The sequence below is a fragment of the Leptinotarsa decemlineata genome, unplaced genomic scaffold (assembly GCF_025532065.1).
Source record: "Leptinotarsa decemlineata unplaced genomic scaffold, Ldec_3_MD MMD2_tig00026328_RagTag_RagTag, whole genome shotgun sequence".
NCBI lineage: Eukaryota > Metazoa > Arthropoda > Insecta > Coleoptera > Chrysomelidae > Leptinotarsa > Leptinotarsa decemlineata.
Window position 1 is genome coordinate 37,079,067 of NW_027412688.1, and position 27,846 is coordinate 37,106,912.

A 27,846-nucleotide genomic window follows, 5' to 3' on the forward strand; every position below is an offset into this window, starting at 1 on the left:
TTGACGTGTGAAATAATGAAATATCGGCCAACCACGTTTATATCGATTTTTTTCAGACAATAGAATTTTTTATCGTTGTTTTATGATAAAAAAGCCAAACCTTCGATGAATATTCTTTTTTTTTCTTGTTATCCTCAAATATAGGGACTTCCGAACTTTGACATCTGTCAGATTAGTCGTCATTTATTCTGTCTGTTTCAAACGTCACTTTATTATAAAATGTTAATAATAATTGAATAATGACTGGAATTTTTTTTAAAAATCATAATTCCGATTACCTGTAATAATAAAACCATTCTCAACTACATATTTTTTATTAGAATCAGGTTTGGTCTTCACAAATAAAATACAGTTAAACAGTACTCACTAATAATAATATTTATTCTAAATAAGATAAAATAAGTTAAAAGTTTTGCAATAAATAATCAGGAAAATAAAAAATATTGTCTAAATCATCTTAGATGCAAGACTATCACAGAAATACTCATCTAATAATAGTTTTACTTTATCACTAGACCACATCAGATAAGGATTTCCTTAGGAGCCATAAACATGATAATTTCGACTGGGCGTGACGTCACTGTTTCATATATTCCCCCTGCGATTCACACACGTTTTGGCCTTCTTATTTTAGTTGCTGGCCAATCCATATTTATCATTGCGCCACTACTAGGAACACTTTTTCTTTTTCTGAGTTGGCTACACATTGAAACACAAAACACATATGATAACTGACACTAATAACAAATACATAGAACAATCGACTCAGGAAAATAGATGTGTACAAAAAAATCCTTAGTGATATGAACGATATTATCTAAACTGCTTTCAAACAGCAAAAATGTACAATAGAAACATTGTCTAAATGTGACAAGTGACAATTATGACAAATAGGCGCACAGAGTAGCCAGCATGAAAAATAAATGTGCTCCAAAAGAAATCATCATCTGATAAGGTATATTCAAGCTATTTTCTTAGAATAATAACTAGTTTTTCGATCTGAGAGTCCAACGGTCAAATTTGACTTGGTCAGAAGTCCTCAACTGATCTTCATTTCCAGATATTTAATCGGTTTTTCGCTCTGAAACTTCTCAATCGAACTGGTTCAACGACAGGTTAGTCAGCTTAGTCAATGAGTCCTTCATATCGTCATCGTCGGAAATCCTTGAAGACAGTTGAAGCTCCGGCAACGGACATTGTGGGTCCACATTGCTCGCTAACATCTTTATTTCATCGCTGTCCAAGTTCATGGGGTCTTTTTCAGGATTCAATGGGGACGGCGAATCCAATAAATTCTGTAGACACACGAACGATAAGAAAATAGCCAACATAACAATAAAGCGGATTAAAATATAAAGTAAGGAACTGTAAACCAGTATAAATACTATTTCCAAGGACGAATCCGAATGCAAAATGTTTCCTTACCTTAGCCTGCGGTTGTTCCGTGATATTGAGGGGCATATTGTGGTTCGACTGGTATGGATTGAGAGGGCCACTATATTGATGAGCTGAAACTATATTGAAGTTCAAAAACGGTTGTCTTTCAATTTTTCAGAATAGGTTTTTCAAAAGTTAAGAGGAACTCGTAAGTTTTCTCTATGTTCGTCTTCCTGGTCGGAGCAATCCAAGTATAAGGTAAGATGGAAGTTAAAGGTAACTACATTCAAACTCAAACTAACATCGGAAAGGTAGAAATTAGTCGAAACCGTCTATTTGGTAGATGATTCTCCATTAAAACCCGAGGTCTTGTATTCATTACTATAAACTCTGAATATTCATTTGCAATTCCCAATAGGGTATTGCGAAAAAAGTACAGTCTAAGAACAAAAGAAAAAACTTGACTTACTATCAGATTCCTGCATACTCCTCAAATTTTCCAATTTCTGCCTCTTTGGATTATGTTCCAATTCATCTGCAAATAAACAAGGAAAAGCAATTGTCAAAAATATTGAAAAAAACAACAAGAAATTTGCATCTATTCCACATATACTGCGTAGATTACACATATAAAATGTAGCTAGTTGCCATGGTTGAACGGGAGTTTGGTTTGGAAAAACGTTTTGTTGAATTCACCCAGTAATGTTAAAAAAACGCAACTAACTCAGCACATTTCACTAAAATCCGTTTTCACTATTTCTGCAATTGATCATAACTTAGAGAGTTGATTTTTTGTGAGTGTCATACGAATTCAGCCATGAAAATATTAGCGAGTGGACTGTATTATTTATCGAAAAACATTTTGAGACCTCTAAGAAAATTACAATAATGCAACCCAAGATATCAAAAACTTGTATAAAAAAATAAATATATGTCATGTACGACGTGGAAGGTGGCTAGCAAAAAAATACACAAGGTTTCATGACAGAACTCGTTAGGTTTATCTACTCCTCTATTCATCACGCCCAAATCATAACTCGGCAGAATTTAATAGCGATCATGAAACTTACCTTCTCCGGTTATATTTTTTCTGATGGCCCACCGTCTGTTCGAATCTAGAAGGTGAGACGGCCACATTTCGAACGGCAAGGACTCGCTCGTGACGCCATCTGACGGTCTTCGAAGTTGAATGAAAACCTGAACTGGCCTCGGGAGGTGTACGAATTTATATCTTGGCGTCATAAACCAAATTGCGTATTGTTTATGGACTTGAGAAGGATGAAGTTCCGCGAAGCCTTCCCACTTGCTGTATGGATCATAAAATCGGACCTGTATATCCTCTTTCACAACCTGAAACAACCATAGACAAAATTGGGTAAGGTAACTCTCAAATTATTTCAAATTCATTAGATTCAGCCACGCAGGGATATCTTTGCCTTTGATTTGGGCGATTTATCGTTTGAGCGTATGCATTTGCTGATCTGTTCAGGAGGAGCTCCTTTCCTTTCTTGACGGTGTACCCAGATAAGTAAGATATCCTGTTCATGAGGAGGTGATAAACCGCTTCTTGGCTGAATAATCTGGCTTTCTAAATTTGGTAACAGGACCACGAACTGTTGAACCGAGAAACTCTTGGTCTAATATTACAAGGCAATTGAGGTCCTCTCCTCTATTTGGATACTTCATGGTCCATAAAGAGTCCCACGAGTAGCTTGGGGGAGATCCGTCACGGCCTAGTCACGGCACGTCATTACCGTGAATTACGTACTTTAAAGAACGAAGACCGTTTTTAAAAAGACGAAATATTTTTATTTGGACAAGTTGTTCGTACAAAAGTTACATCAAGACTGAATTTTTAATAATGCAATATAAATGGTGAGAAATTATAATGTTGGCTTTTCCTGGAATGCCGGCTATTTGATACTGCAGCGTCGGCGCTCCTTGGCCGGGTCGTAGACCTAGTCGGCTGGTTGAACGTACTTATTCAGTACGTAACTCCTCCCTCCTAAGATGAAGTTTTGGATGGGACAAACAAAACTTCTGGAGACTGTTGGGGTTGTGCGGCATCCTTGGTATTTTTCTTGCATCTTCTGAACTTTTTCAGACAAATATAAATGATCCCTATAATGGCGAATATATATAAGGGAATCGTCCAGGGGTGGTGGCTGGAAGAAGTTGAACCTGTTAAGTCTAGGGGTTGAAGTCTATTTCCTTGGAGTTGCACTTCACGTAGTTCGTCAAGTGAGATATCGTCGACTTGGAGTTTGGTTTTTTCGATTTTTTGTTCGTGTATTGTAATTTCAGGAAGAAATAATGGTTTTCCCTTGGTTTCTCCCTTCTCGTTGGTGTATCCATGTCCGGAGGTTTCGATGCTGCATTGGTATGGGATTTCGATGAGGAAGGATCCTTTCAGCATCACAAAGTCGGTTTCGTCACATCGGGTTTGGACTTTTTCTTGTTGAGGGAATATGGCGATATAATTCGATTCGCTGACTTCCTCGATTAAGGGCTTGTTCACCACTATGGTTGCTGTTTGGCATACGGCTTCGTTATATTTTACTTGTGAAATTGAAAAAATACAATCGCTTTCCTGGGTTCCATCTATCAGGTAGTTGTTCGGGCACAGGTAGTTCGGGTTCAGATAACGACATGGTCCAGAGTCGTATTGGAACATATCATTACTCATTGTGAAAAAGGAGTTTTTTGGAATAATTGTGGTAAAATTCTGAGTGGGTATTGAATAAAGGTGGTAATGTGAGAAGGTTTCGGGATGCACTAGAGGGATATGCAATGCAAAAATTAGTTTTGTATTCGAAAAATATGCGTCAACAGGTGTTATATCATATTGTTTATAGCTGTCCTCGATTTCTGAATATACCAATTGATCTTTAGAATGATACTTCAGAAGCGAATCGAGTATTGATTTTATATCGTCGATAGATATTATACTATGATGTAAGGTGCCAAGTTTAGCGAAAGAAATGGCGTTTTCAATATTGGTGAGAATTGAAAGTAGTGTATCCAAGTTGAATTTTATTTGTGTATATGTATCTAATAAGGACAAAAAATGTGTGCTATTATTGTTAAGCTCTTCGATACTTTCTTTGATCACATTCTGATTATGAATCATGAGTGAAAATGTTTTATTGTTATTTTCAAGTATTTTGTGAGTCAATGATATTTGTTGATTCAGAGAATGAACAATTTGATTTTCGTTATTTTGTAATTTTTCAATAGCTGCGTCGTAACGCTGGGCGTCTTCCTGATCTAAGTTACCGGACAATATTTTGACAATATTTCCAAGTCCATTGATCAGCCCTCGTTTGTTTCGAATCGCTAAGGGGTAGATTGATTGGAGTTTTTCTTTAACTGATTTCAACTGGAAGTCTATATGTTGTTCGGTGTATTGGTGTAAGGATGTAAGGTAGGTTGAACTGAGGTCTTTCTGATTCATGAGTGATGATTTTATTGCATTATAATGATGAGTCAGTTCTCCGATTTCTTCTGAAATTGGCTTGAAATCAATATAATGAAGAAAGGTGTGTGTGGCTACTCTAATTTTTGCTGTCCCTAGTAGAAAGGGCAGGATCCCTGGGTTGTCCTTCAGGTTCGTTATTTGTACGTTCTTTGATGATGTTAGGTGGATTATCGTCAAGAGTAGGAGGGTCCTGTAACAAATTCGACTTTGTTACGATTTTTCGGGGTTTTTTGAAAATGTTTTTGTGGTAGGTATTACGTTTTGTTTTTAGTTTCAGTCCTTGATCGGTGACAACAGTTTCTTTTATGAATGGAACGTTCAGTTTTTTCCCACGAGTTTTTACGTTATGTCGATAAACTTCGCCATCTTCAGGATAGCTGACCGGATTTTCGCGAGTGAGATTTTGTTTTTCTATTATCTTTTCTTTTTGTTGTTGGGAAGTCTCGTGAATGTAATTGAAAATCAATTGAGTTCTGTCTTTGTGTTCCTGAATATAATTATTTAGAATTTCGTGGTTTATATCTATATCAAATGGATCTTTTGTATCGATATGTCCACTCACAATATCTATTGGTTTTTGTTTTGTCAAGGAATGTATGGAGTGGTTATATCCAAAAATAGCATAAGGCATTAGGCTCGTTACTTCAGAACGGGGATTTTCAATTTTCAAAACCCTCAAATGCTCAAGCAAGGTTGAATGAAGGCGCTCTACGGGGGCGTTACTAGTTGAGTTTTTTGGGGTGATGAAATGAATGTCAATTTTGTGAAGTTTTGTGAAGTCAGTCAAAGTAGAGTTTTTAAATTCTGTTCCACTATCGGCTATGATTTTTAGTGGTAGTCCGTGGAACGACATGAATGTGATGAGACTTTCGACAATAGAGGAAGCGTTTGCGGATGTAAGAGGAAAAGCCTGTGCATATTTAGAAAAAGTATCTATTATCGTAAGGAATTTTTGACCGTTGGCTTGAAAAACATCGATATGAACGATTTCAAATGGTTTTTTGGGTGTTGGTGTTATTTGAAAATTTATTTTTGGTGGGTTTCTATCATATTTAGATATTTGACATACTTCGCATTTGTTGATATAATTCCTGACATGATTAGCAAGGTTGGGCCAATAGTACTTTTTCTTAATTTGTTGTATGGTTTCTTGAATTCCGCGATGGTTTGTTTTTGTTTCATGATTATAGACTAATAGTTCTTTCTGTCTGTCATCGTTTGTTATATTTTCAAGTTTCAAATTGCATTTAATTAATTTGAATGTGTGGTTTTTGAAAGTTTGCGTCATTAGAGTGCAAAGGTTTTCGTACATTTTGTTCGATTCGTCATCATTGAAATAAAATGCATAAGTTTTTCTAGGCTGACCAAAATCACTGAAAAATTTTATGATTGGAGAAAGGTCATTGTTTACTATGTATATGTTCCATATTTTTTTTATGTTTGGTTCCCATAGCGTTTTTCTGGTTGTTTTTCTTGGCAAGGTTGATTTTGATATGTGGATTTGATTTTGAAAGACATTGATAGGTGATTCACTTGGGTTGATTTCTTGTACGGGATTTTCAGCATTTGTATGTACAGTTACATTATTTTCTTCGGGTTCATCAGGCTCCTCGGGGTTTGAAATCAATTCTTGAATCATATTTTCTTGTATTGAGCTCGATGTGTCGGTTTCTACTCCGATTTCGGCTTCGTTCGGGGTTTCGTCAAGGTTGTTAGATAATGAGGTGTTGTCTTGTTCTGGGTGTTTCTGTGTAATGTTGAATTTTTTCATATATTGTAAAAACGGGGAGGTTTCATCAATATCTTCCAGATTTGTCCTCGCACTGCATGGCTGTGGTTCTACTTCATTGGCGTGGATTTCAATTCTTGAGAGGGCGTCTGCATTGGTGTTTTTTTTTCCTTTTTTGTACATAATTTGATAGTCGAACTCTTCTAGTTTCAACTTCCAACGGACGAGTCTTGAATTTGGTTCTTTTAAAGACATCAGCCATTGAAGTGGTTTGTGGTCAGTATAAATAAAAAATTTTCTACCAAAAATGTAGGGCCGGAAATACTTCGTGGCCCATACAATAGCCAAAAGTTCTTTTTCTATTGTGCTATAGTTATGCTCCGCGTCGTTCAGTGTCCTAGATGCATATGCAACGGGACGGTCAGAACCAATAGGGCCCTGTGATAAAATAGCACCAATTGCCGAATTTGAGGCGTCTGTAGTAAGGTTAAAAGGTTTGTCAAAGTCTGGGTACTGTAATATTGGGTCATTTGTCAGAAGAGTTTTGCAATGGTTGAAAGCTTTGATGAAATTTTCATCATGCTTGATTGTGGCGCCTTTTTTCAGACAAAGTGTAAATGGTCTTGTAATTTTGGCAAAGTCTTTTATAAATTTACGGTAGTATCCCAAAAGTCCAAGAAATGATTTTATTTGTTTCGTAGTTGTTGGGATGGGATATTGCAAAATAGCTTTGATTTTATCCGGATTTGGTTTAACACCTTCTGATGTTACAATGTGCCCGAGAAAAGAAACTTCTTTCTTGAGAAATTCTGATTTGTCAACTTGAATTTTCAAGTTTGTTTCACGTAGCCTCTGAAAAACATTTTTCAGGTTGATTATATGTTCTTGTAAGGATGTTGAGTATACAATAATATCATCCATGTACACTAAACATATATCATTCTGGAGACCTTTCAAAACGTCGTCCATCACCCTACTAAGGGTTGCTGGGGCGTTTCGCAACCCGAACGGAACCCTCAGGTACTCGTAATGGCCATTCTCGACATTGAAGGCTGTTTTTTGAATATCTTCCGGGGCCATCTCTATTTGATGGAAACCACTTGCCAAATCTAATGTAGAGAAATACTGGCACCTGCCCAGTTTATCCAATACATCGCTTATATTTGGCAGCGGATACCGGTCTTCAATGGTTTTCTCATTGACTTTCCGGTAGTCCACCACAATCCTCCATTTCTTTTTCCCACTGGCGTCCGGTTTTTTGGGTACTACCCAAATAGGTGAAGACCAGGGCGAATTACTAGGTCGGATAATATTTTGATCTAGCATTGAATTTATCTGTTTCGCAACTTCTGCCTTATGGATAAAGGGATATCTGTAAGATTTAGTGTATACAGGAAGCTCATCTTTCGTTTTTATTTGATGTTTGACTATATTTGTGAAAGTAAGCTTTTCTCCTTCACGGTGAAAAATATCTGAATATTTTTGGCATAATTTGACAATGTGCAGTTTTTCCTCATTATTCATATGGTCAGTTCGAATGAGATGTCGGATGTCATGTTCGTCTGTTTGTAAGGGGTCAATATCTGCATGGTAAAGTTCATAGTTTTGAACAGAAAATGAATATGTATTGAGTGGCTCAAACAATTCAATTTCGCAATTTTGATCGTTCGGATTTTCTAGCTCTACCATAGCGTATCCATTATTTGCTCTAGTTAGTGTTTCTCTGATGAAACATCCGTTGATTTTTATAGGGGGTACGATTATATCACCTGATAATTGATTCACAGGGATTTTTATTTTGGTCCCTGTGTTTGGTTCCAGTTCGACAAAAAATAATAGCTTTTTCTGGGTCTCATAGTACTGAATGTAGAGTTGAGAATTTGGAGTATATAAAATTGAATTTGAGAAATCGATTTTGGCATTCATTTCTTTAAGTATATCTAACCCGATCAATCCATCGAAATATTGATGAAATTTAAATAAATGAAACTTCAATTTTTGCTCTGAGTTGAACTCTTCGAAAGATGGAATGCTAGCACAATAATCACGCTGTGATTGTTGAAAAACTGATGTAACTACGAAGGGTTCTTTAAAAATATTTTCAGAGTAATACATTTTTGCAATTTCGGGATTCAGGAAAGATTTGGTTGCTCCCGTATCTATCAAAAGTTTCATGGGTGGATTTTCGATTTGAATGTAAGGTAATTCTTTTTTGTCATATATGGTATTGAGGTCGATTATGTTTCGTTTGGGTTTGGCCCCGTTTCGTGAAAATTTTGATCGTCAGTCTCGTCATAATAGGAGAATTGTTCAGTTTCGTCAACGTATTGTTCGTTTGAAAACTCTCCCTGTGGAAAATCACATGTTTCATAGTCTTTATCGTATTCAATATTATGAAGTTCTTCGAAGACGAAGTTACGTCTCTGATTTGGATTATTCTGGAAGTGATTTCGAATGGGTTGTTGAAAGGAAGGTCTATTTTTCGAAAAATTCTGGGTACTGACAATGCTCATCGGGGTTGGTTGGGAAGTGGATGGCCCATTGTTGGGTTTCCAAACATTTCGCGGTGCTCCGAATACTTGGCTGTTGGTGAAGTATTTTTTTTGGGGCACATTTTGACGGGGTTGTATTTGAATTGGTCCTCTAGGAAATTGAGGTTGGTTAGAAAAATTTCGATTCTGTTGCAGTTGTCGAGGAATATTTTCTTGCATTTGGGGTCTGTTCGGCTGAAAATTCTGAGACTGTTGAACAAAATTGAAATTTTGGGGATTTGATATGGTTGGTGACTTTTGAGGGGTGAAATTATTAAATTGAGATTTTTGTAAATATCGAATGTTGTTATCTTCGATGATATATTGTTGTGCTTCAGCTAAATTATTCGGTCTCATTGATCTGATCATTGAACTTTGGGGTTCTCTCAAACCAACAAATAATGTATGCAATGCATGTGAATCATAGAGTAATTTTTTGCTTATTTTCACTTGCTCGTTTACCTCGTGTAAATTAATATAGTTATGGAGAAGATTGAGCATGGAAACAACTCTTGAAAAAAAATTTAGTGAATTTTCATTTGGATTTTGTCTCAAGGAGCCTAAATCTGATAATAAACTACTTTCATTTCTCTGATCGCCAAAGTGAGTGATCAATAAATTTTTGATGGTGTTCCAATCGTTACTACCGCTAATAGAAAAAATTTCTTCTGCCGGTCCAGTCAATTTGGAAAAAATACTGTTGAGTAAAAGTTTATTTTGTGCACAATTATTATTTGCGGGAGTGGCGTCCCAATAGGTGTTCAATATATCGGTACATGTTGAAATAAATCGATAAAGTCTGCAAGGGTTACCATCAAACTCTGGTATGATTTGCAAAAGTTTCAAATCAAAAACTGGTGTTACTGCCATGATAGAATCGACTATATTTCCTAATTGTCTAGTTTGATTATTATTTATACTAAGAGCTTCTAGTGATTGACTTAAATCTAACTCAATTTCTGCACTGATATCACCTAATGATTCAGGAAAAATTGAGGAGCTTGACATATAGGATCACAAAAGGGAACAATGAGTAACTCACGAAAAATTCCTTTCCATCGTCTGGTGTTGGAGATTTCGGGTACTGGGATCCGCCTCTGGAACCGTAGTTGATCCGATGATGGTACTTTCAGCTCCAGAGTTTTTTCGTTGTCGAAACGACTTATCCGGTTCTTCTCGATGAAGAGTTGAAACTCAAGGATATCTAAATCGATAGATGCCTTCGAGAATCCTACCGACTGCGCCAATTACGTACTTTAAAGAACGAAGACCGTTTTTAAAAAGACGAAATATTTTTATTTGGACAAGTTGTTCGTACAAAAGTTACATCAAGACTGAATTTTTAATAATGCAATATAAATGGTGAGAAATTATAATGTTGGCTTTTCCTGGAATGCCGGCTATTTGATACTGCAGCGTCGGCGCTCCTTGGCCGGGTCGTAGACCTAGTCGGCTGGTTGAACGTACTTATTCAGTACGTAACTCGTGACAAGGCTATCTATGGTAAGAGAGTGTGCCAAAGGTTTCATTAGTGATATTTTAGGATGAGCAGTCATTTGGCAGGAATCTTATCTCCACGGGTGATACTTCACCCGAGAGGGGTATTATAACACACTGATAAAATAGTAAAGGTCGCTGAAGACATGTTAGGAGTCAATGACAACCTCGCAATGCAAATTCGTTCCGAGGATTTTAGCCTCGTAGATGAGTTCCGAAGTAGTCGACCTACAGTAATCCAGGATGAGGATTTGAGGACCCTGAGAGAGACTGACCTATCACAAACGCTCAGTGCCGGATTTAGGCCAAGGCTCACGAGGCCCGGACCTAGGGCGCATGATTTGAGGGGCTGCAAAATTTTTGAAATACCAACATTTCAAAGTCGCTTCGTTTCTGAGATACAGGGCTTTGAAGTTTTAAAAAACAGGTATTTATAAAATATCATAGTTTATCTGAAATAGATACAAACGAATTGGAAAATCTTGCCAATAAACTTGTCAATAAGTACCCCGACGATTTAGAAGAGACATTAGGGAAAGAATCACACGTTAAAAGGTAAGACCTCGTTAGTCCTTAGCTCGCACAAGTTTTCACTTCTGAGAGTTGTCGTTCGTAGGGGTGCAAAAAATACACGCAATTCACGGACTTTTGGAGATGTTTACCCAAATGTGGACATTGTTTTACGTATTTTTTTGAGTATTACGTCTACAAATTGTTCAGGAGAAAGACCTTTTTCTACTTTGAAAAGAGTAAAAACCTATTAACGTGCAACTATGGGTCAAGATAGACTTAATGATTTTCCATTACTATCTATTAAAGCTCAACTAATTCAAGAAATTGATTATGACGATATAATTGATATTTTTGCGTGGACCAAAACCAGAAAAAGGAAAACTGTAATATTCATTAGTTATAATTGAAAATTATATTACAACCATATAAATGGAATCAATGAAGTCGCCCCGGAGCGCCAATTAATTTTTGTTGTTTCATGATTTCATGATTTGTATTATTTTAAAAGTGTTAATCGGATTATGAATATTATATTTGAGCAACAATACTATTGAATCAAAATTAATAAAATTGACTCTAATATTTGTAACAACCTCGATCTTAGTAAAAAAGGGTGTGACATTCTTTGGGCTGGAATTTGAATGCCGGGGCTCATCGGAGAGGCATGCTGGGTAAAAGAATTTTCAACTGAGAATAGTATAATATGTATATTCGACAATGTAGACGGATGTGAAGATAGTCACTACAAACTTGTGGCCCAGAAGTATATTTTTGGGTTACAGTGATATTAAGGTAAGTAACCTTAGTTGGTCGCAAACTTATGAATTAATCACGGTTTTCCGTTCAGCGTCCAAGTTGTACCCTTTATTGACGGGGACAGATTCAGTGCGGTTCCTGGGTTCTATGTCTGGTACAAATATATGGGGAAAGATCTTACTTGTCATGGAGTGTACGAATAGCCAAGTCGAGCTACCAGCAAAACGATATAGGTTCTTCGTAAGTGATTCAGCCAAACAGTAGCAATAATTCCAAAAGAAAGCCTGCTCTTGGAGTGGTATAAATGTCACCCTTTCAACAATGTTGACATTACTAGATGATTTCTGATGTAGGCTGCCGGAGGCAGAATAAGAAAGATTGAGGGTGGAAAATAAAAAGACCGTAGATGATGAATGGCCTTACTAGATTAGATTATGAAAACCGAGGTGATTTACAAATATCCTCAAGACCAGGGGTCTCCAAACTTTGAAGCCTTCGGGCCATAATGATTTTTTCAGTTTGTTCCAAGGGCCAATTTCTGCCCTTAACTATATTTCTAGACTAGGATAGTCGCAAAGTGCGCGACCTAAGCAAACATACACTTTTTTTGCATTTCAATTATTATTGTGTATTATGACACTTAACAACATCTAGTGGCGAGTAGTGGTACTATGTACAATCTTTTTCAGCTACCCACTAGGTGGTATTAGGCGTAATTAAATATTTGGAATTACCGCGTTGGTTCGAGAAAGTTCTGGTTCTAGCTAGTGTATTCCGATCACATCGAGATGGCAGTAATAATTGCATATAACAAGGCTAGCGGCGCAACTGCGAGTTAGTCTGCGTAGGAAAGGCGAAGGAAGCGAAACTGTCTATTGTGAAATAAAGTAACACTCGTCAATAAAAGTATTTTGATTTGACTTATTGTTTTTATGTGTGATTTGTTAGTATGGAAAAGAAGCGAAAAATAGACAGTGAATGCAGAACGTTCCAAGAAAAATGGAACGTTCACAGTATTTTGTGATTGAGTCCAGTAATAAGGCGCTATGTTTAATTTGTAATGAAACCATAGCTGTCCTCAGAGACAATACCATTAAACGACACTATGAATCGAAACATCTTCAAAGTTACTCCAAGTATACAGGAAGTTTGCGGAAAGAAAAATTTGAAGCTTTGAAACGCGGACTCAAATCGCAGCAATCTTTGTTTACCAAAGCGAATACTGAACAAGAGTCTGCAACTCGCGCCAGCTTTCGTGTGGCTCTTGAAATCGGAAAACGTGGCAAACCATTCACTGATGGAGAAATGATAAAAGAATGCTTGATTGCAGTAGCCGAAGAAATATGCCCCGAAAAGGTAAATTTATTTAAAAGTGTCAGTTTGTCAGCAAACACCGTGGAGGGTGCAAGACATCGCAGAAAATATATCATCTCAACTGTCTGACAAAAATGGACATCATGAGTGGTTTTCTCTAGCATTGGATGAGTCAACGGATGTGTCAGATACTGCTCAGGTGTTGATTTTTATTCGCGGAGTAGATAAAAATATGAAGTGTATAAAGAATTTCTTGATATTGATAGTATTCACGGCACGACAACTGGGGGGCAGATATTTTTAGGGGAGTTGAACTGAAATTGAGATTGCAAGGAGAAAATCAGCTTCTCCCTGATTTATACACCACTATATAAATGTTTCACACATTTTGAAACATGTGAAATATTCAACCACACTACAGAGTGAATTTCCCGTTAATTTTGCAATCGAAACTTTGAGTGCTTTGAAGATAAATTTTGATACTCGTTTTTCAGATTTTGATGTCATTGCGAATGAAATAAAGCTTTTTCAAAATCCTTTGGATCCTGACATTGAAACCCTGGCTCCGGAAGTCCAAATGGAAATTATTGATTTACGGTGCAGTGATATGCTTAAGAACAAATATCAAAATTCATCTTTGTTGGAATTTTATGAGAGTCTTCCACTGGAACAATTTCATAGTTTGCATAAATTTGCTCGTGGGTTGTTTTCTGTTTTTGGTACTACTTACTTGTATGAGAAAACGTTTTCCAAGATGAAGTACACAAAGAATGTTTACAGATCTCAATTAACCGATGATAATCTTAAATCTCTTTTGATAATTGGTACAAGTAAAATTGATTCACAACTACAAAGTATTGTCGGTGGAAAATCACAATTACATAAATCTCATTAGTGTTTTTGTTTTACTGTGATTCATTTCAATTATTTGTTAGTTATTAATATGCTTAAACTTAAATACTTAAGTTAAGTTTTCTTTGTCATCATTTCTGTCGTTAATTTTTACCTTGCAAGTAAATAGAACCGAGTAATTATCATTCTGTGTTTTCTTCTTCAACTTATCGCAGCAATAGTAACAACAATTAGGTAATCATTGGCTGTCGCGGGCCAGATTGATGACAGTAAATCATTGACTGTCGCGGGCCGGATTGATGACACTGGCGGACCGGATTTGGCCCGCGGGCCGTAGTTTGGAGACCCCTGCCCAAGACAGTGGCTATGTTATACCTTCAGATAACAATAATATTTACTCGTGTTTTCTATTCTGCTTCCTAGAATCCACAAATGTGTTGAGCTGAAACACTTGCTCAGGAAAATATAAATCAAACTTCTCTTGATAAGAAGAAAAAAGTGAACCTTTTTTTCCTTGAAGATCAAGAATTTTGCTTCAAAGTCGAGCTTATCTGATTAGCCTAATGAACATGGAATTTGACAACAAGAAATGATCAACTGAAGGAAAGAATATTATTACAGGGTGATTGCTATGCATTCATTATACTTATTATCCATATTGGATGTATTCCAATTATTGGTATATATTTTGTGTAATAGTAGAATGAATATACTGAAATAATAAACGTGCATTTTAATTGGAATGATACATAGACCCGTAACATGTTAAGGGCGGCGCGATAAACAGTCCGCCTCCGCAAACGCTGGCGGAAAAACTGAAGTTTTTGATAGTTTGAAACGTATTGGAAAGGTCAAAAAGCTCTAAAAGTGGGCGCCCGACAATTTGAACGATCGACAGAAATTGTCACATTTTGATGAATGTTCTTTGCTTTTGCACAACCAAAACGACCCTTTTTCGAATCGGTTCGGCACGTGTGACGAAAAGCGGATCAGCCCAAAGGCAAAAACCCTCCAAAAAAGAACACGGTTACTGTATGGTGATCAGCTGCGATTCAATATAACTTTCTCCAACCGGGCCAAACCATCACAGCAGAGTACTATTATGAGGAAATCGACGAAATTGAGGAAACTGAATCAGCAGTAGCCGGCACTGGTCAACATCATTGGTATGATGCTGCTCCACGACAACATCCGTCCGAAAGTTTCACAAATCACCGTACAACAATTGAACGAATTGAGCGTCGAAGTTCTGCCTCACCCACCATACGCTCCAGACCTCTCGCCAACCGACTATCATCTTTTCAAGCACTTCGATAACTTTGTCACCAGTAGAACCTTCGTCAATCAGGATCAAGCAAAAACGGTCTTCGTCGACATCATCTGCTGAAGTAATTATTCGACTTGCATTACGTTGGCAAACGTGCGTAAAATGATTAAAAAAATGGTCCGACCATTCTTTCGGAAGGGAATATTTTGCGTTTCATCGACTAATTTTCAGTACTTTTCTGACATAGTACTATGAATTGGTATGTAAATTAAAATCCATTAAAATAATTATGGTATATTTGGCTTTGTCAAGTTTTCAGCAAAGGTATGCAGTGAGAAACTTTCACAAATACCTCGGATGAAAAACATCATGAGGGGGAATTAATGACGTAACTTACCTTTTCGCACAACAGAATGATGAGCTTGCCTCCTTCCATGGAACTTATACAATCCGAGAGCTTATTAATTTTGAGATCAGACATTACCCTCTTGTCGTAAACTGGTTCACTGACCACAGGCTTTAACGGAATGGTATACTTTCCTCTGGTATCTTGAAGAAATACTTGAAAGCATAGTCGAATTGCATTCATATCTATAAAGTTGGGGTAGTGTTTATGGTTGAAACCAGCTGTAAAGAAATATTGATTATACAGAGATGTAACAATGATAACACAGAGGAAAATACAAAAATAACAAGTACATGAATGGGCAGTCTATTAGAATATTGTGGGTCTACCAATAATTGACTACATTGAACAACAATCAAACTCAACTTTATTACACTTTAATATAACAAACACTTCAACTAAAATATCAACTATTATTCAAATGTCTATCGCCTTACTAGATCGCTCCGCGTACCGCACTGTAACTTCCACTTTACTGTCTCTATTGACGAGTGGATGGCGCTGAAACATTCCTCGGAATTCCATCGGAGCCGGCAGCGAACATCGAACATTCGCGCGCTCTCAGCTACGTCATAATTGGTTTATGGCTACCAGTGGCAGCCAGCGTTATTTTCTTTAGGGCATGATTTACAACGCAGTCTGAGCCGAAAAGTCTCGGGCTTAGCACATAGATGGCGCTAGTCTTAATGCATTCACCGCTTTTTCAGTTGGTACTAACCTTCAAAAGAAAGCTGTTGAAATTTTATGATATACTACACATGAGTTTGTGAGTTATTATGCTGAGGGTGACACTACTTTCGTTGTTTTCAAAACAATGGACCGAAACAATTTCGAGTTTTGATTTTACACTGCTTCATGATGGGAAAAAGTATAGTTCGAACAGAGCAATGGCTTGAAAAGTGTTATAAGGACTCCGCTCCATCAGAAACAACAGTTAAACATTGGTTTGCTGACTTCAAGCGTGGTCGTAGAGACACCTATGATGAAAAATGCAGTCCAAATGAGGCAGTAACACCAGAAAATATGAAAATAATCCACAAAATCACTTTGAATGATCAAAAAGTGAAGTATTCCCTGTACCTGCTGATTTTGTCGTGGTACCTGGTTGGATGTCTGTCGTATTCTTCTGGACTCAATCTGGGTTGTCCATGGATTGCTTGCCACCTGTGAGCAAGTGCCTCAAATTCCTATAAAACTTGGTGAGCTATATCTGTCCCCCTGTTGTACTGTCTGTGCTCGGTTAGAAGCCTTGTGATTGCCACAACTGTTCTCCAACAATTGTCATATACACCAATCTTCCTCTAATTATGCAGTGTATATCCACCTCCAGTTGGTGTCGCCGATATCTCTTCTTCTTGACACCTGATGAATGTCTCTAGGAGCATATTATCAAAAGCGCATTCAATGTCCAAGAAATCAGATCATAGTACTTCTTCGTTCTTGTTAGCATAGTTTGTTTTTTTCTGTTGAGATACCCGGCCTGTATGCATGTTGATTGAGAATTACACACATATTTTGAAATCGGAGTTTCGATACTTTTTGCAGCACTACTAAATAGATAAACGCCTTCTGATTCTCACTATTTAAGTGGTTGATCTCCAATTCGATAGTTTCTTTGACACCTACCACTGGATGCTCTTTTGGTTCTTCAGGTCTGACTTTATCCAGGGGCTACTAGCGATTCAGTCATAGTTCGCTACGAATTGTTATAAATCATCCCCTGAAAAAATAACGGCCGGTCGCCGCTGGTCGTCAATCGATTGTGTCTCGGCCAAGGTCGCGCTAAACTCGACTCGCGCTTCGCCATCGTTCTAGATGTCGCGTCGCTTCGAAAAACTTCCATGGACTTCCGGCTTCCAGAGACTTCCAGTCCGATATATAAACATCATCAACTCGCAGATCTAGGAAGTTCAGTTGAAAGTGCGGTGCGACATTTGAGTATTAGTCCGAAATTTTAGTAAAAGTGTTTGTGGTGTATTGTCAGTGTAGCACTGAAATACACTTGAGTTTAATTGTAGTGTAGTGAATTATTGTCAAACCCACGGGGAAATACGTAACATTATATGCAGCTCACAGCAAACTACTCCTGAGAAATTGGCAGATCCAAATTTTGGGGGGGAAGGTTATTCCTTAGTTTCGAGGTGTAATTTTCATGGGGATAATTTAGTGTATATATTACAATACTCATTTTGAATGCATTGAATGTCGATGTCTTCGCAAAATCGATCGCAGGACACAACTGTGAGTGAATGGAAGCGCACACGGAGAAGTTTTTCTCCAGTTTCTGCGCAAATGCGAATACAAATACTCACTTCTGAATGGGTCGATTCTCAATTCTTCTCGCCTTCGCAGAGAATTCTCGATATCTTTCTTCTTCATGCATCGGATACCCAGATTGGAAAACGGAATGGTAATGGTGGTGTCTACTGAAATTTCCATGGAGCACACTCCCTCTTTGCATCCCTTCTTTCCCACCACATTATGGGGATGGGGCCTGCAAGATTAGACAAGAATTACTTTTATTTGTAACAGTATCTGTAAAAAAATTTCAACGCCGAATCGAGCTTTCGTTTGCTGTTTAAGTGAACCAAAATTGTAATGTGCTACAGAAGTAAGCATCGTGTTTTCGACTTTGCAGAAAACGAACATTAGTAGATGAACAAACTTGTTCCGAGCTCAAAATCCCATTTATTTTCTTATGGAGCTAAACTTTTTGTAATTTTCATGACATCCGATCGAAACCTTGTGGAACACCGACAAAATGAGTTTTCAACTGATGTTGCGTTCCAGCAATATAAGCTATCTTTTCAATAATAGAGTGCTATACAAGAGTTAAACAAACCGGTCGATAAGCATACGTGGTTCCTTAGAAAGACCCCTTAGATCAGTGGTCGCCAACCTGTCGATCTCGAGCTACCGGTAGCTCGCGGAGGCAATTCTGGTAGCTCTCACAACGATTTTAATTCAAAAAATACAAACTGCAAAAATCAGAGAAGCTTCCGAAAATTCCACAAAAAAATCTAATTGTCATAATACTGAACATAAACAGCGGCAACGTTGCGGTGAGCGATCTGCCGCTGACGCCATCAAGCTAGAATCGGCTAGAACCGACCAGCCGGACCAGCGCGTTAGTGTTCGAGAACGATCTGGATTGCTTTGAACGGGATAAATACGCACGGCGCGGCGACATTGCGCCTAGTTTAAAACTGAACGCGTAACCAACGTCCAGCGGTTGGGTTAGTAGAGAACAACAAAAATAATATTATGGCAAGCAGTTGTAAGAAGGTAAAGACATACCACTTTCATTCGGAATGGGAAGAACAATACTTTTTTACAGAAGTTAAAGATAAAAATGTGTGTTTGTTATGTAATACTTTGGTCTCCGTTGCTAAAAAAGGAAATATTGAGAGACATCATAAAACTGTACATTCTAATTTTGAAAAATCATTTCCACTACATTCTGCCGACAGAAAGGAGAAACTGAAACAGTTAAAAAAGTAGTTAATTGGACAACAATCAATAATTTTAAGAACAGTCGACAAAAATAAGGCTGCAACTGAAGCATCGTACCGTGTGTCCCAGATAATTGCACAAAAAAAGAAACCTTATGAAGACGAGGAAATGATAAAACAGGCGTTTTTAGAAGATGCTGATTCGTTATTTGCCAACTTTAGAAATAAAGACGAGATAGTTTCAGCTATAAAATCTATGCAACTTTCTGCTAATACAGTGATGAGACGTGTAAAAGTAATGAGCAATGATATTTTTTTACAGTTAAGAACTGACTTAGATAACTGTGTTTATTTTTCACTTCAACTGGATGAATCAACAGATGTCGTTGACACTGCCCAGATGGCCGTGTTCGTCAGGATGGTTTTTAGTGATTTTACGATTGAAGATCTTTTGAAGTTCATTCCACTGAAAGGATACACTATTGGACATGAGTTGTTTTCTCATTTAAAAAATATTATTTCTTCCGAGAAAATTCCAATATCGAAAATGGTAGGCTTGACAACCGATGGCGCTCCAGCTATGGTGGGTTGTGGATAAGGGTCTGGTGGCGTTATGTCGTAAAGATGAAACTTTTCCGCAATTTCTCTGTTACCACTGCATTATCCATCAGCAAGCATTATGTGGAAATTTCCTGAAACTAAACAACGTTATGAAACTGGAGGTGAAAATTGTGAACAAGATTAGAGCTCAAGCGTTACAAAGAAGATTATTCAGAACCTTGGCCGATGAAGTTGACTGTCAATACGGGGACCTACTCCTTCACTCTGAAGTCCGATGGTTAAGTAGAGGACGGGTGCTGAAACGTTTTAATGATGTCCTATCTGGCATAGTTCAATTTTTCAAACAACGCGATGAACCGACTCCGGAACTAGAAAATTCAATCTGGCTTAGAGATTTTGGTTTTCTCGTGGACATTACAGAGAAATTAAACGAACTTAATTTGCAGCTTCAGGGGAGAGATAAAGAACTAGCGGAAATGATTTCTGATATAAAAGCCTTTATCAAAAAGCTGGAGTTTTGGGAACAAAATCTAATTAACAGCGATGCCAAGCATTTTTCTATTCTTTCAGAATAAATATCTCAAAATCTGTTAGAACCCTATGACAACAAATATCATGTAGAAATAATTTCAACCCTGAAGAATAACTTCAAAAATTGTTTTAAGGATTTCAATGAAATGGCTTTAGTAGCGCAGTTTGTTGTTTCACCCTTTATGGAAATTGATATCCAACAGTTTGCAACTTGTGTTATGCAGTACTTTGGCGAAGACATCGCTGCAACAGAAATGGAAGTCATTGAGTTTCAAAATGATTTAACCTTAAAATAAATACATATAATGATAAATAAACTGTGGATTATTTCATTTACGTTGCGTTACGTGGCTTCCGTGTGGGTAGCTCGCTGTTTATTCCAAAATTAACAAAGTAGCTCAACACATTGAAGAGTTTGGCGACCACTGCCTTAGATCATCTGATATGACGCTTCTAGATGTTTTTGAGATACGTGACATCTGAAGTGTACGATATTTCAAAAACTATTCAAAAAATTCACTCACCTGTAGGGCCAGTCTTTGGTTACACAGGAAACAATCACGAAGGCTTTGCCTTTGTAACCGATAATCTCTATGGAGGGGTAAGTCTTCTTTTCCTGGGTACTGTTGATACCAGGAATGGACCCTACAGATTTACCCTCGCATTCGTATCTGAACCTGATGGCCTTGTGGGCTGGCTGTTCCACTATTCTTACGTATGGTGGTTGCATGCTGAATGGTAAAATATTAGAAAATTATGTGTCTTCCTTGCAATCAACCATAAAGTAGAGCTATTCGGATTGTTACATCATTTTCATATCTACTACCACCTACCACTTAACATACATAGTGGCTTCTCAAAATGCCAGGGAAAGATCTACCAGAGAAGAACAACAACATTGAGTCGAATTGTGGGAGTTGTTGACATAGTAAAGATATCAAAAGAACGTTTTGGCATTAGATTGTATACTCATCGTGTCGAGATTGGTGAATGATGTTGTGGATGCTTTTGAAAAAAGGAAATTCACGGCATCTACCTTTTGTGACTTGAGCAAGGCATTTGATTGCATATCACATCAAGTTTTACTTGACTAACTTGAATACTATGGTGTAAGAGGAGTCACAAACACATTTTTCAAATCTTACCTCACAGGGCGTAGTCAAACAGTTCATCTGAACTCTGTACCCACTTCATTTCGGGATATCACTTGTGGTGTACCTCAAGGATCGGTTCTAGGACCACTTCCTTTCATTATTTATATCAATGATATATTTGATCACCTTAAGTTTGTGAAGGGGCTTTTATATGCAGATGATGCTACATTTTATTTCTCGGACTCGAATCTTGTCAATTTGAAACAGAAGGATGAAACCTTGATTGAAAAGATCGATGAATGGTTAATACCGAATGGTCTGACACAAAACCAATCAAAAACACAGAAATTGATTTTTTCTTCCAATTTTTCATCTAACAGTAATCAGTCTGTGAAGCTATTAGGTATTACTTTAGACCAGTCACTTAAATGGTCCCATCATATTGATATTCTTTCGAAGAAGCTGGCTTGTCAACTCTTTCTCATGGGAAGATTGAAAAGATCTGTCAGCACAGATATACTCATGATTTCCTACTTTTCTCTTGTCCATAGCCACCTGACTTATGGAATTTTACTTTGGGGTAACTCTATCCATACTTTCAAGATTTTTGTGATGCAGAAACGTGCGGTCAGAATCATTGTAGGATTGGGTCCTAGAGATTCATGCAAATCTCATTTTATAAGATTAGGAATTATGACAGTTCCCTCTATATTTAAATTTCAATGTTTATTAGAGATCCATAAAAATTGCCACACTTTTTCCACAAATAGTTCAAACCATAATTATAACACCAGGCATGGCGACTCTCTATTGAATAGGAGGTTTAGACTAGGAATATCAAAAAAAAATTCGCTCGATTTGGATATATATAATAAACTACCAGCGGAAATTAAGAAACTAGGACCAGCAAACTTTAAAGCGACAATAAAAAATTTATTAATACAAAACTGTTTTTATTCGATTGACGAATATATGAGTACGCCAACTACTGAACTTTTGAAATGACTTGTATATTTTTTAAGTATTAGTTTTAGTTGTTTTACGACAGTGTATGTTTCTATATACATGTATATATGTGTGTATATGTGTATGTATATGTGTATATATGTGTATATATGTGTGTGTGGGTATATTTATATGAATTTTTCAAGAACACGAGTGTGATTATGTTCCTATTTGACTTGCTACAAATATTTCATGTATATAACGTAGCCAATAAATATCTATCTATCTAAATATCTATCTATTTTGAGAAGGAAAAAACCATCGAAAGATAATATTATACAGCGTTATTGAAGCGTTTAAAGGCCGAAATTGCGGAAAAATGACCCCGTTTGGCAAATAAAAAAATGTTTTACTGCTAGTTTTTATATAGGATAGGAGGAAGTACACCCAGCAACTTTTATATTTTTGTATTATTGAATTTATTGCAAGGACATCCATTGCTACTGTCTCTGTAATTCTAGACTTTACTGACCACCATATAAAAGAACAATTTTCTACAAATTATAGGGTTGGTTTTGTATAGATTAGTCATTAAAAAATTTTGGAAAATTACTAAAAACAGATTTTTGCGGTTGTGCAATTTTGCAAAAAAAAAACTTTCAGATGTTTCACGCTACCTTATCGCTTCCTGGAAATCACTGCACCCATTTACAGGAATATTCCACTGTGGGACAGGTTGAGGTGTGAAGTACTCTCCTTCCAGCTCTGCCATGTTGCTGTTTTCGTTCTCTGACAGGATAATTTCGACTGCAATATAATTTCAATATTGTCAAAAAGATTTCAAGACGTTTTGATTTTTTATCTATTAATAAAAATAACAATAATAAATTTTATTAATCCCAAGAAACATTACATCGTATAGGGACAATGTAAAATACAAATTGAAAAAAAAGTACTAAGAATAATACAACAGAAAAAAAACAAATCAAAATATGTTAAACTAGGAAATTGTCAATCTATTTCGAAATATATTCTTATAGTTGTGTTTCGAATTTCCTAGAATTCTTTCTTTCATAAATTGTTACATATTTTACTATATAAATTAACTCCATCATGAAATATACATTTTAAACCAAATATACTTTTGTGTGGTTGTGAAACTGTATTTTATATTAGCCGTATATCATCTACCACGCCATACTAACCCAATTCTTTATCATCCGGCTTATATTCAAATAACAATGGTTCACTTCTCGAATCATCTGAAGGTCTCCACAGCTGGAGAAACACTTCGACAGGTTCGAGGATGTCTAAGGTTTTATATTCGGGTGGTTTGAAGCTGATAGCGCACGTTCTATAAATTTGAGACTGGTCTACTTCTACACAGACTGACCAGTCGCTGGTTTCTTCGTAGAACAACATTCGTATATCTCCCCTCACGGCCTGAAATGGTAGTATTTCAAATCTATTAGGTCATGAAGATTTGTTTCTCTGCCTAGAGCTTTATCGATAGAACAAAATACAAGTGAAAAATGAGATATTATACAATAGCCACAACTCCCACCAAATCTAATTTACCTTGATTGATTACTAACCTTATTGCACAATATGATGAAATCTTTCTTTGAGCCGCATACAGAGCAGGTATTGTTAGAAAGTTGCACAATGGCGAGATCCGAATTCCCTTTCTTGTCAAAAATGGGTTGGCTAACAACAGGTTCTAATGGAATAGTACATTGTCCAGGAATATCACCTTCAATGAATACTTGAAAGCAAAGTCTGATCGCATTCCAATCGATAGCGGTTGGATGGTTTATATGGTTGAAACCAGCTGAAAAATAAGTACATGCAATTTTGCAGGGGCGTTTTTGAGTCTCACAGGCATACTAAAACATCAATACAATACAATACATGAGAAAAATTTTATGAGCGAAAAAACATCCTCTATACTTTATTATATTGAATAATAATAATAATAATAATATATAATAATAATAATATATACATTATTTATATATTATGAAAACAATACAAGAACTTACTTCTAAATGGATCAATTCCTATTTTTTTGCGCATGTGTAACCATTTTCCCATATCTTTTTTCTTAGTGCACTGAATACCCAGACTGGTGAACTCAGCGGTCATGGTATCTGCAGAGATTCGAAAAGTGCATACTCCTAGATCGCATCCAACCTTCCCTATCAAGTTATAAGGATGGGCCCTGAAAATTTACATCAGAGATTATTTGTAGGGAGATTCTGGAAGAGATTCTTCCTGATTGTAGTGAATAACATGCCTGCGCATGTCGTTCCGAGTTGATAATACAAGAAAGGCGAACCGCCATTCTTGAATACGAAAGTCAAATTTGTATTTATATTTTGAAAAATTCCATGTCGCCAATGAGGTTATGTATAGGGTCTTCCAACAAGGGCTTCCGAACTTTGACAATTGATAACAGTCGTCTCATCGAAGGTACATCTGTCAAATTGGTCGTCATTTATTCAGTCTGTTTTGCCAAATCAACACGGATGTTCAAATGCCCGTGAAAATAATACATTTATTTTATCAGAATGGGTATTTATCCACCACACAGCTATTCGCTGTGCGGTTGATAAATTTGAGTTCACTAGTGAACACACACATTGTTTAATTCAAATTTAAAGATAGGAAGCCCTTAATGAAAGACCCTATACATACAAAATACATAAGTCAAACTCTGAATTTCAGTTTTATAATTAAGAGGCGATGATTGCCTTCTAGATCCACGTGTCATGTTTTTCTTTCTGTTTTGTTTGGTATTCTATCTGATGTAATGTTCAAGAAATGGTTTTGTGTGCTGCATAACTGCTACAGTCCACTTGACAAATGACGTTCGTATGCAAAAATGGCAACCCCGCAAACTTGCAATGTCAGTCGGCTCACTCTAATCGTATAGTTTTCATTTGGTACCTAATAACTATAATGAAATAGAAAAGATGTTCACCTATAAGGATAGTCCTTTGTCACACAAGAAACCACCACCACTGCGTTTCCTTGAAAACCTTCCACTTTGATGGCAGGGAAAGTTTTTTTCTTGGGCGTGCTGTTAACTCCGGGTATGGATCCGGTCGACCTACCCTCGCATTCGTACCGAAATCTCAGAGACTTAGAGGCGGGTTCTTCCAGTATTTTCACGTAAGGCTTCGCCCTGAAATATAAAAAGTATTACAAACTACAGTATCGTCCCCTGGTGGCGGACAGGGGAACGGCCAGGGGAAGCCAATGTGACCGTGTCCGGGAAGCTAATGTGGCCTTACACGGGGTCGACGGACTCCTGGTCAGTGGCAGAAATAAGTAGGGTGAGAGGAACTAAAACTTCCCAAAAGACTTTGCGAAATATGCCACCAGGGACCAGCTTACCCAAGATAAGGTGTAAGGAATCGTGCCGACAGCTGAATGGCCGCAGGGTGGTATGCGCTACGAACGATCCCCTTGGGGAACTGGGAGAAACTTCATTGTGATCAGCCTACTTCTGGTAAACCGGGGCTCTGTCAGAAGTGACAAACTCTTCCCTTGCTACTGTTGGGAATACACATGAATGAAATAAACACTAAAACAGAAACAACAAAAACAAAAAACAATCCCTAGGCTGGACAGAAGTGCTCACCTCAATCTAAGGCCGTGGCTGGGGATGAACAGAAATGTCCACCCCAATCTACCGCTTGGAATGAGGCTGGACATAGCAGATCACCTCGTGATGTGATACAAAGGCCAAGGCGTAAGCGCATTTGCGGTGCCGAGGCCAAAAGGAGAAAGAGAGCGGAAGAGGTAGGAGTTGCAGCAACTATAAGTGCACCTTCCTCCTTCCTTATTCCACCTCCAACAGCAAGGGCACTTCCTACGACGGGCGCCAAGAGCTCCAACTTGAATGAAGGCAAAGAACCGGCGGCCCCTGCAGGAAAGCTTCCTCACTTGCGCACCTCTACGGAGGGAACCTCAAGAAGGTTAAAGAAGCCGCGCAGCGACAGTAATGTCGTTACACCTTCCAAAACCTTCGCGGAGGCCACCGTGAGACACCTCGAGGTTGCCAAAAAGAGAGTGTGTATTCGGCGAGTCTTGGCCTACACTTGCCAATATAAATGAGATGTCTCCTAGAGACATGATGGACGATGACTTAGGAGGACACTACTTCGGGAGGAAGTACAATGGGTCACATGTGGCCAAGTGCTGTGGGTCAAAACTCACCCTCCTCACTCTACAGATACTATATTGTGTAGGAATCTTGTGAATTATATCTGATTCAATTCTATCTCGTAAAAGTCCTTGTACCAATACAAGTGGTATAAAAACATAAAAAGTTTTATTTATTTCTCATTTGAAAATATCGAATTTTAAATTATTGATAATTATGTTTTCATAAATACTTAATAAACATTATGAAGCGTGTTTTTGACCGGGACTACCGATTGACCTTTCACCTCGAAAACGATTCAACGTATAAAAAATGTTTAAAAAAATTTGCAGGGAATTCAATTTACAGTATTGTCAATGTATATAAATAGCGAAAACCCCACAGAAAACGAGATATTTGCAATAAATGTGCAGAAAATAAATTTTTGTGACCTTGACCTTGTATTTTAATAGTCGCGTACATCCTACTATATGTAGACAACAAATACAAGTCTATTCGAGTTTATAGTTGGGTATCTCAAATTCCGAGGTGTACTCACTAACGTGACTGGACCAGTCCTCATTTCACAATTAGAGTTTAACATAAATTTCACTACTATCACATGTACTACTAGTATTATATTATTTACCTCACAGACTCTTCCGGAATTTTCATCCACAACCGTTCCGGAATTAGAATACCATCACCTTCCAGATTTGAAGCAACTTCCGTTCCAAGAATCCCGTCTAGAATATTCTGTTCATTCGGAATTGCTGTATTCCGTATTTCGTTGGATATATACGAGGTCTGCATTGTACGATCTCAGCCCAACTACAACAAAAACATGTGTGCTTTTCAGAATGATGTTTTGAGATAAAGGTATAGTCTGAGGCTTAGACTTGGACTATACCTTGGATAGGAAGTTGTTGCTTCGATGAAGCGTACTACAAAACCTATATTTCTTATCACTCAGTGGGATATGCTTGACGACGGGCAGTAAACAAATCTAAAGAAATTAACTTTAAATGTTCAAGCCCGTCTTGAATATATACCTACACAATAGGTTGAATGGACTGACGCCTATCCCTAATACCACGCCCCTGGCTAATACCACGAACGGCGTTGGATTATATCCGACAGGCGTCAGTGCAGGATATGCAGTTGGTTAGTACCTCGTCCACAAGATGAAATGACATTTTTCTTGTTCGCTCCAACTCAAGACAAGGAACGAAATACTCTGAAACAATTTCGATTCTCAATTATGGAATATCATTGACTTTTGGTCGATGATGGCCACTATCTTGCACTGACGAGTGTGCCCGTTCCAAAATTGAGGGGCGACTCTTTCAGTTGTATTGCCAATTGCATATGCAGGAAATTTTCTGTGAAGATT

At 37.4% G+C, this 27,846-nt stretch overlaps 1 protein-coding gene across 2 annotated transcripts; it reads right to left on the minus strand.

The window, feature by feature from the left end:
* Positions 1–295: 295 nt before the first annotated feature.
* On the minus strand, positions 296–27,442 carry LOC111516169 (uncharacterized). 2 transcript variants are annotated; one of them, XM_074181957.1, is made up of 13 exons: positions 27,103–27,442; positions 25,287–25,490; positions 24,346–24,524; positions 23,899–24,134; positions 23,509–23,746; positions 22,981–23,110; positions 20,789–20,995; positions 18,033–18,214; positions 15,712–15,941; positions 2,448–2,727; positions 1,847–1,912; positions 1,426–1,508; positions 296–1,295 (listed from the first exon to the last, which is right to left on the minus strand). In XM_074181957.1, the coding sequence occupies exons 1-13, from the start codon at positions 27,264–27,266 to the stop codon at positions 1,092–1,094; spliced, it is 2,403 nt and encodes an 800-aa protein (XP_074038058.1). In that variant the 5' UTR covers positions 27,267–27,442; the 3' UTR covers positions 296–1,091. The 2 variants fall into 2 exon arrangements, with proteins under 2 accessions (XP_074038058.1, XP_074038057.1); XM_074181956.1 differs by having other exon boundaries at positions 1,426–1,514; positions 27,103–27,441.
* Between the last annotated feature and the right edge of the window lie 404 nt (positions 27,443–27,846).

What these genes read in the sequence shown, in the direction of transcription:
- LOC111516169 (XM_074181956.1), bottom strand. Translation starts at nt 27,266, where the DNA reads ATGCAGACCTCGTATATATCCAACGAAATACGGAATACAGCAATTCCG. An exon ending in TCATCATATTGTGCAATAAG is followed by an intron (nt 23,747 to 23,898) that starts GTTAGTAATCAA and finishes CTACCATTTCAG; the next exon opens with GCCGTGAGGGGAGATATACG. An exon ending in ACCAAAGACTGGCCCTACAG is followed by an intron (nt 18,215 to 20,788) that starts GTGAGTGAATTT and finishes CTAATCTTGCAG; the next exon opens with GCCCCATCCCCATAATGTGG.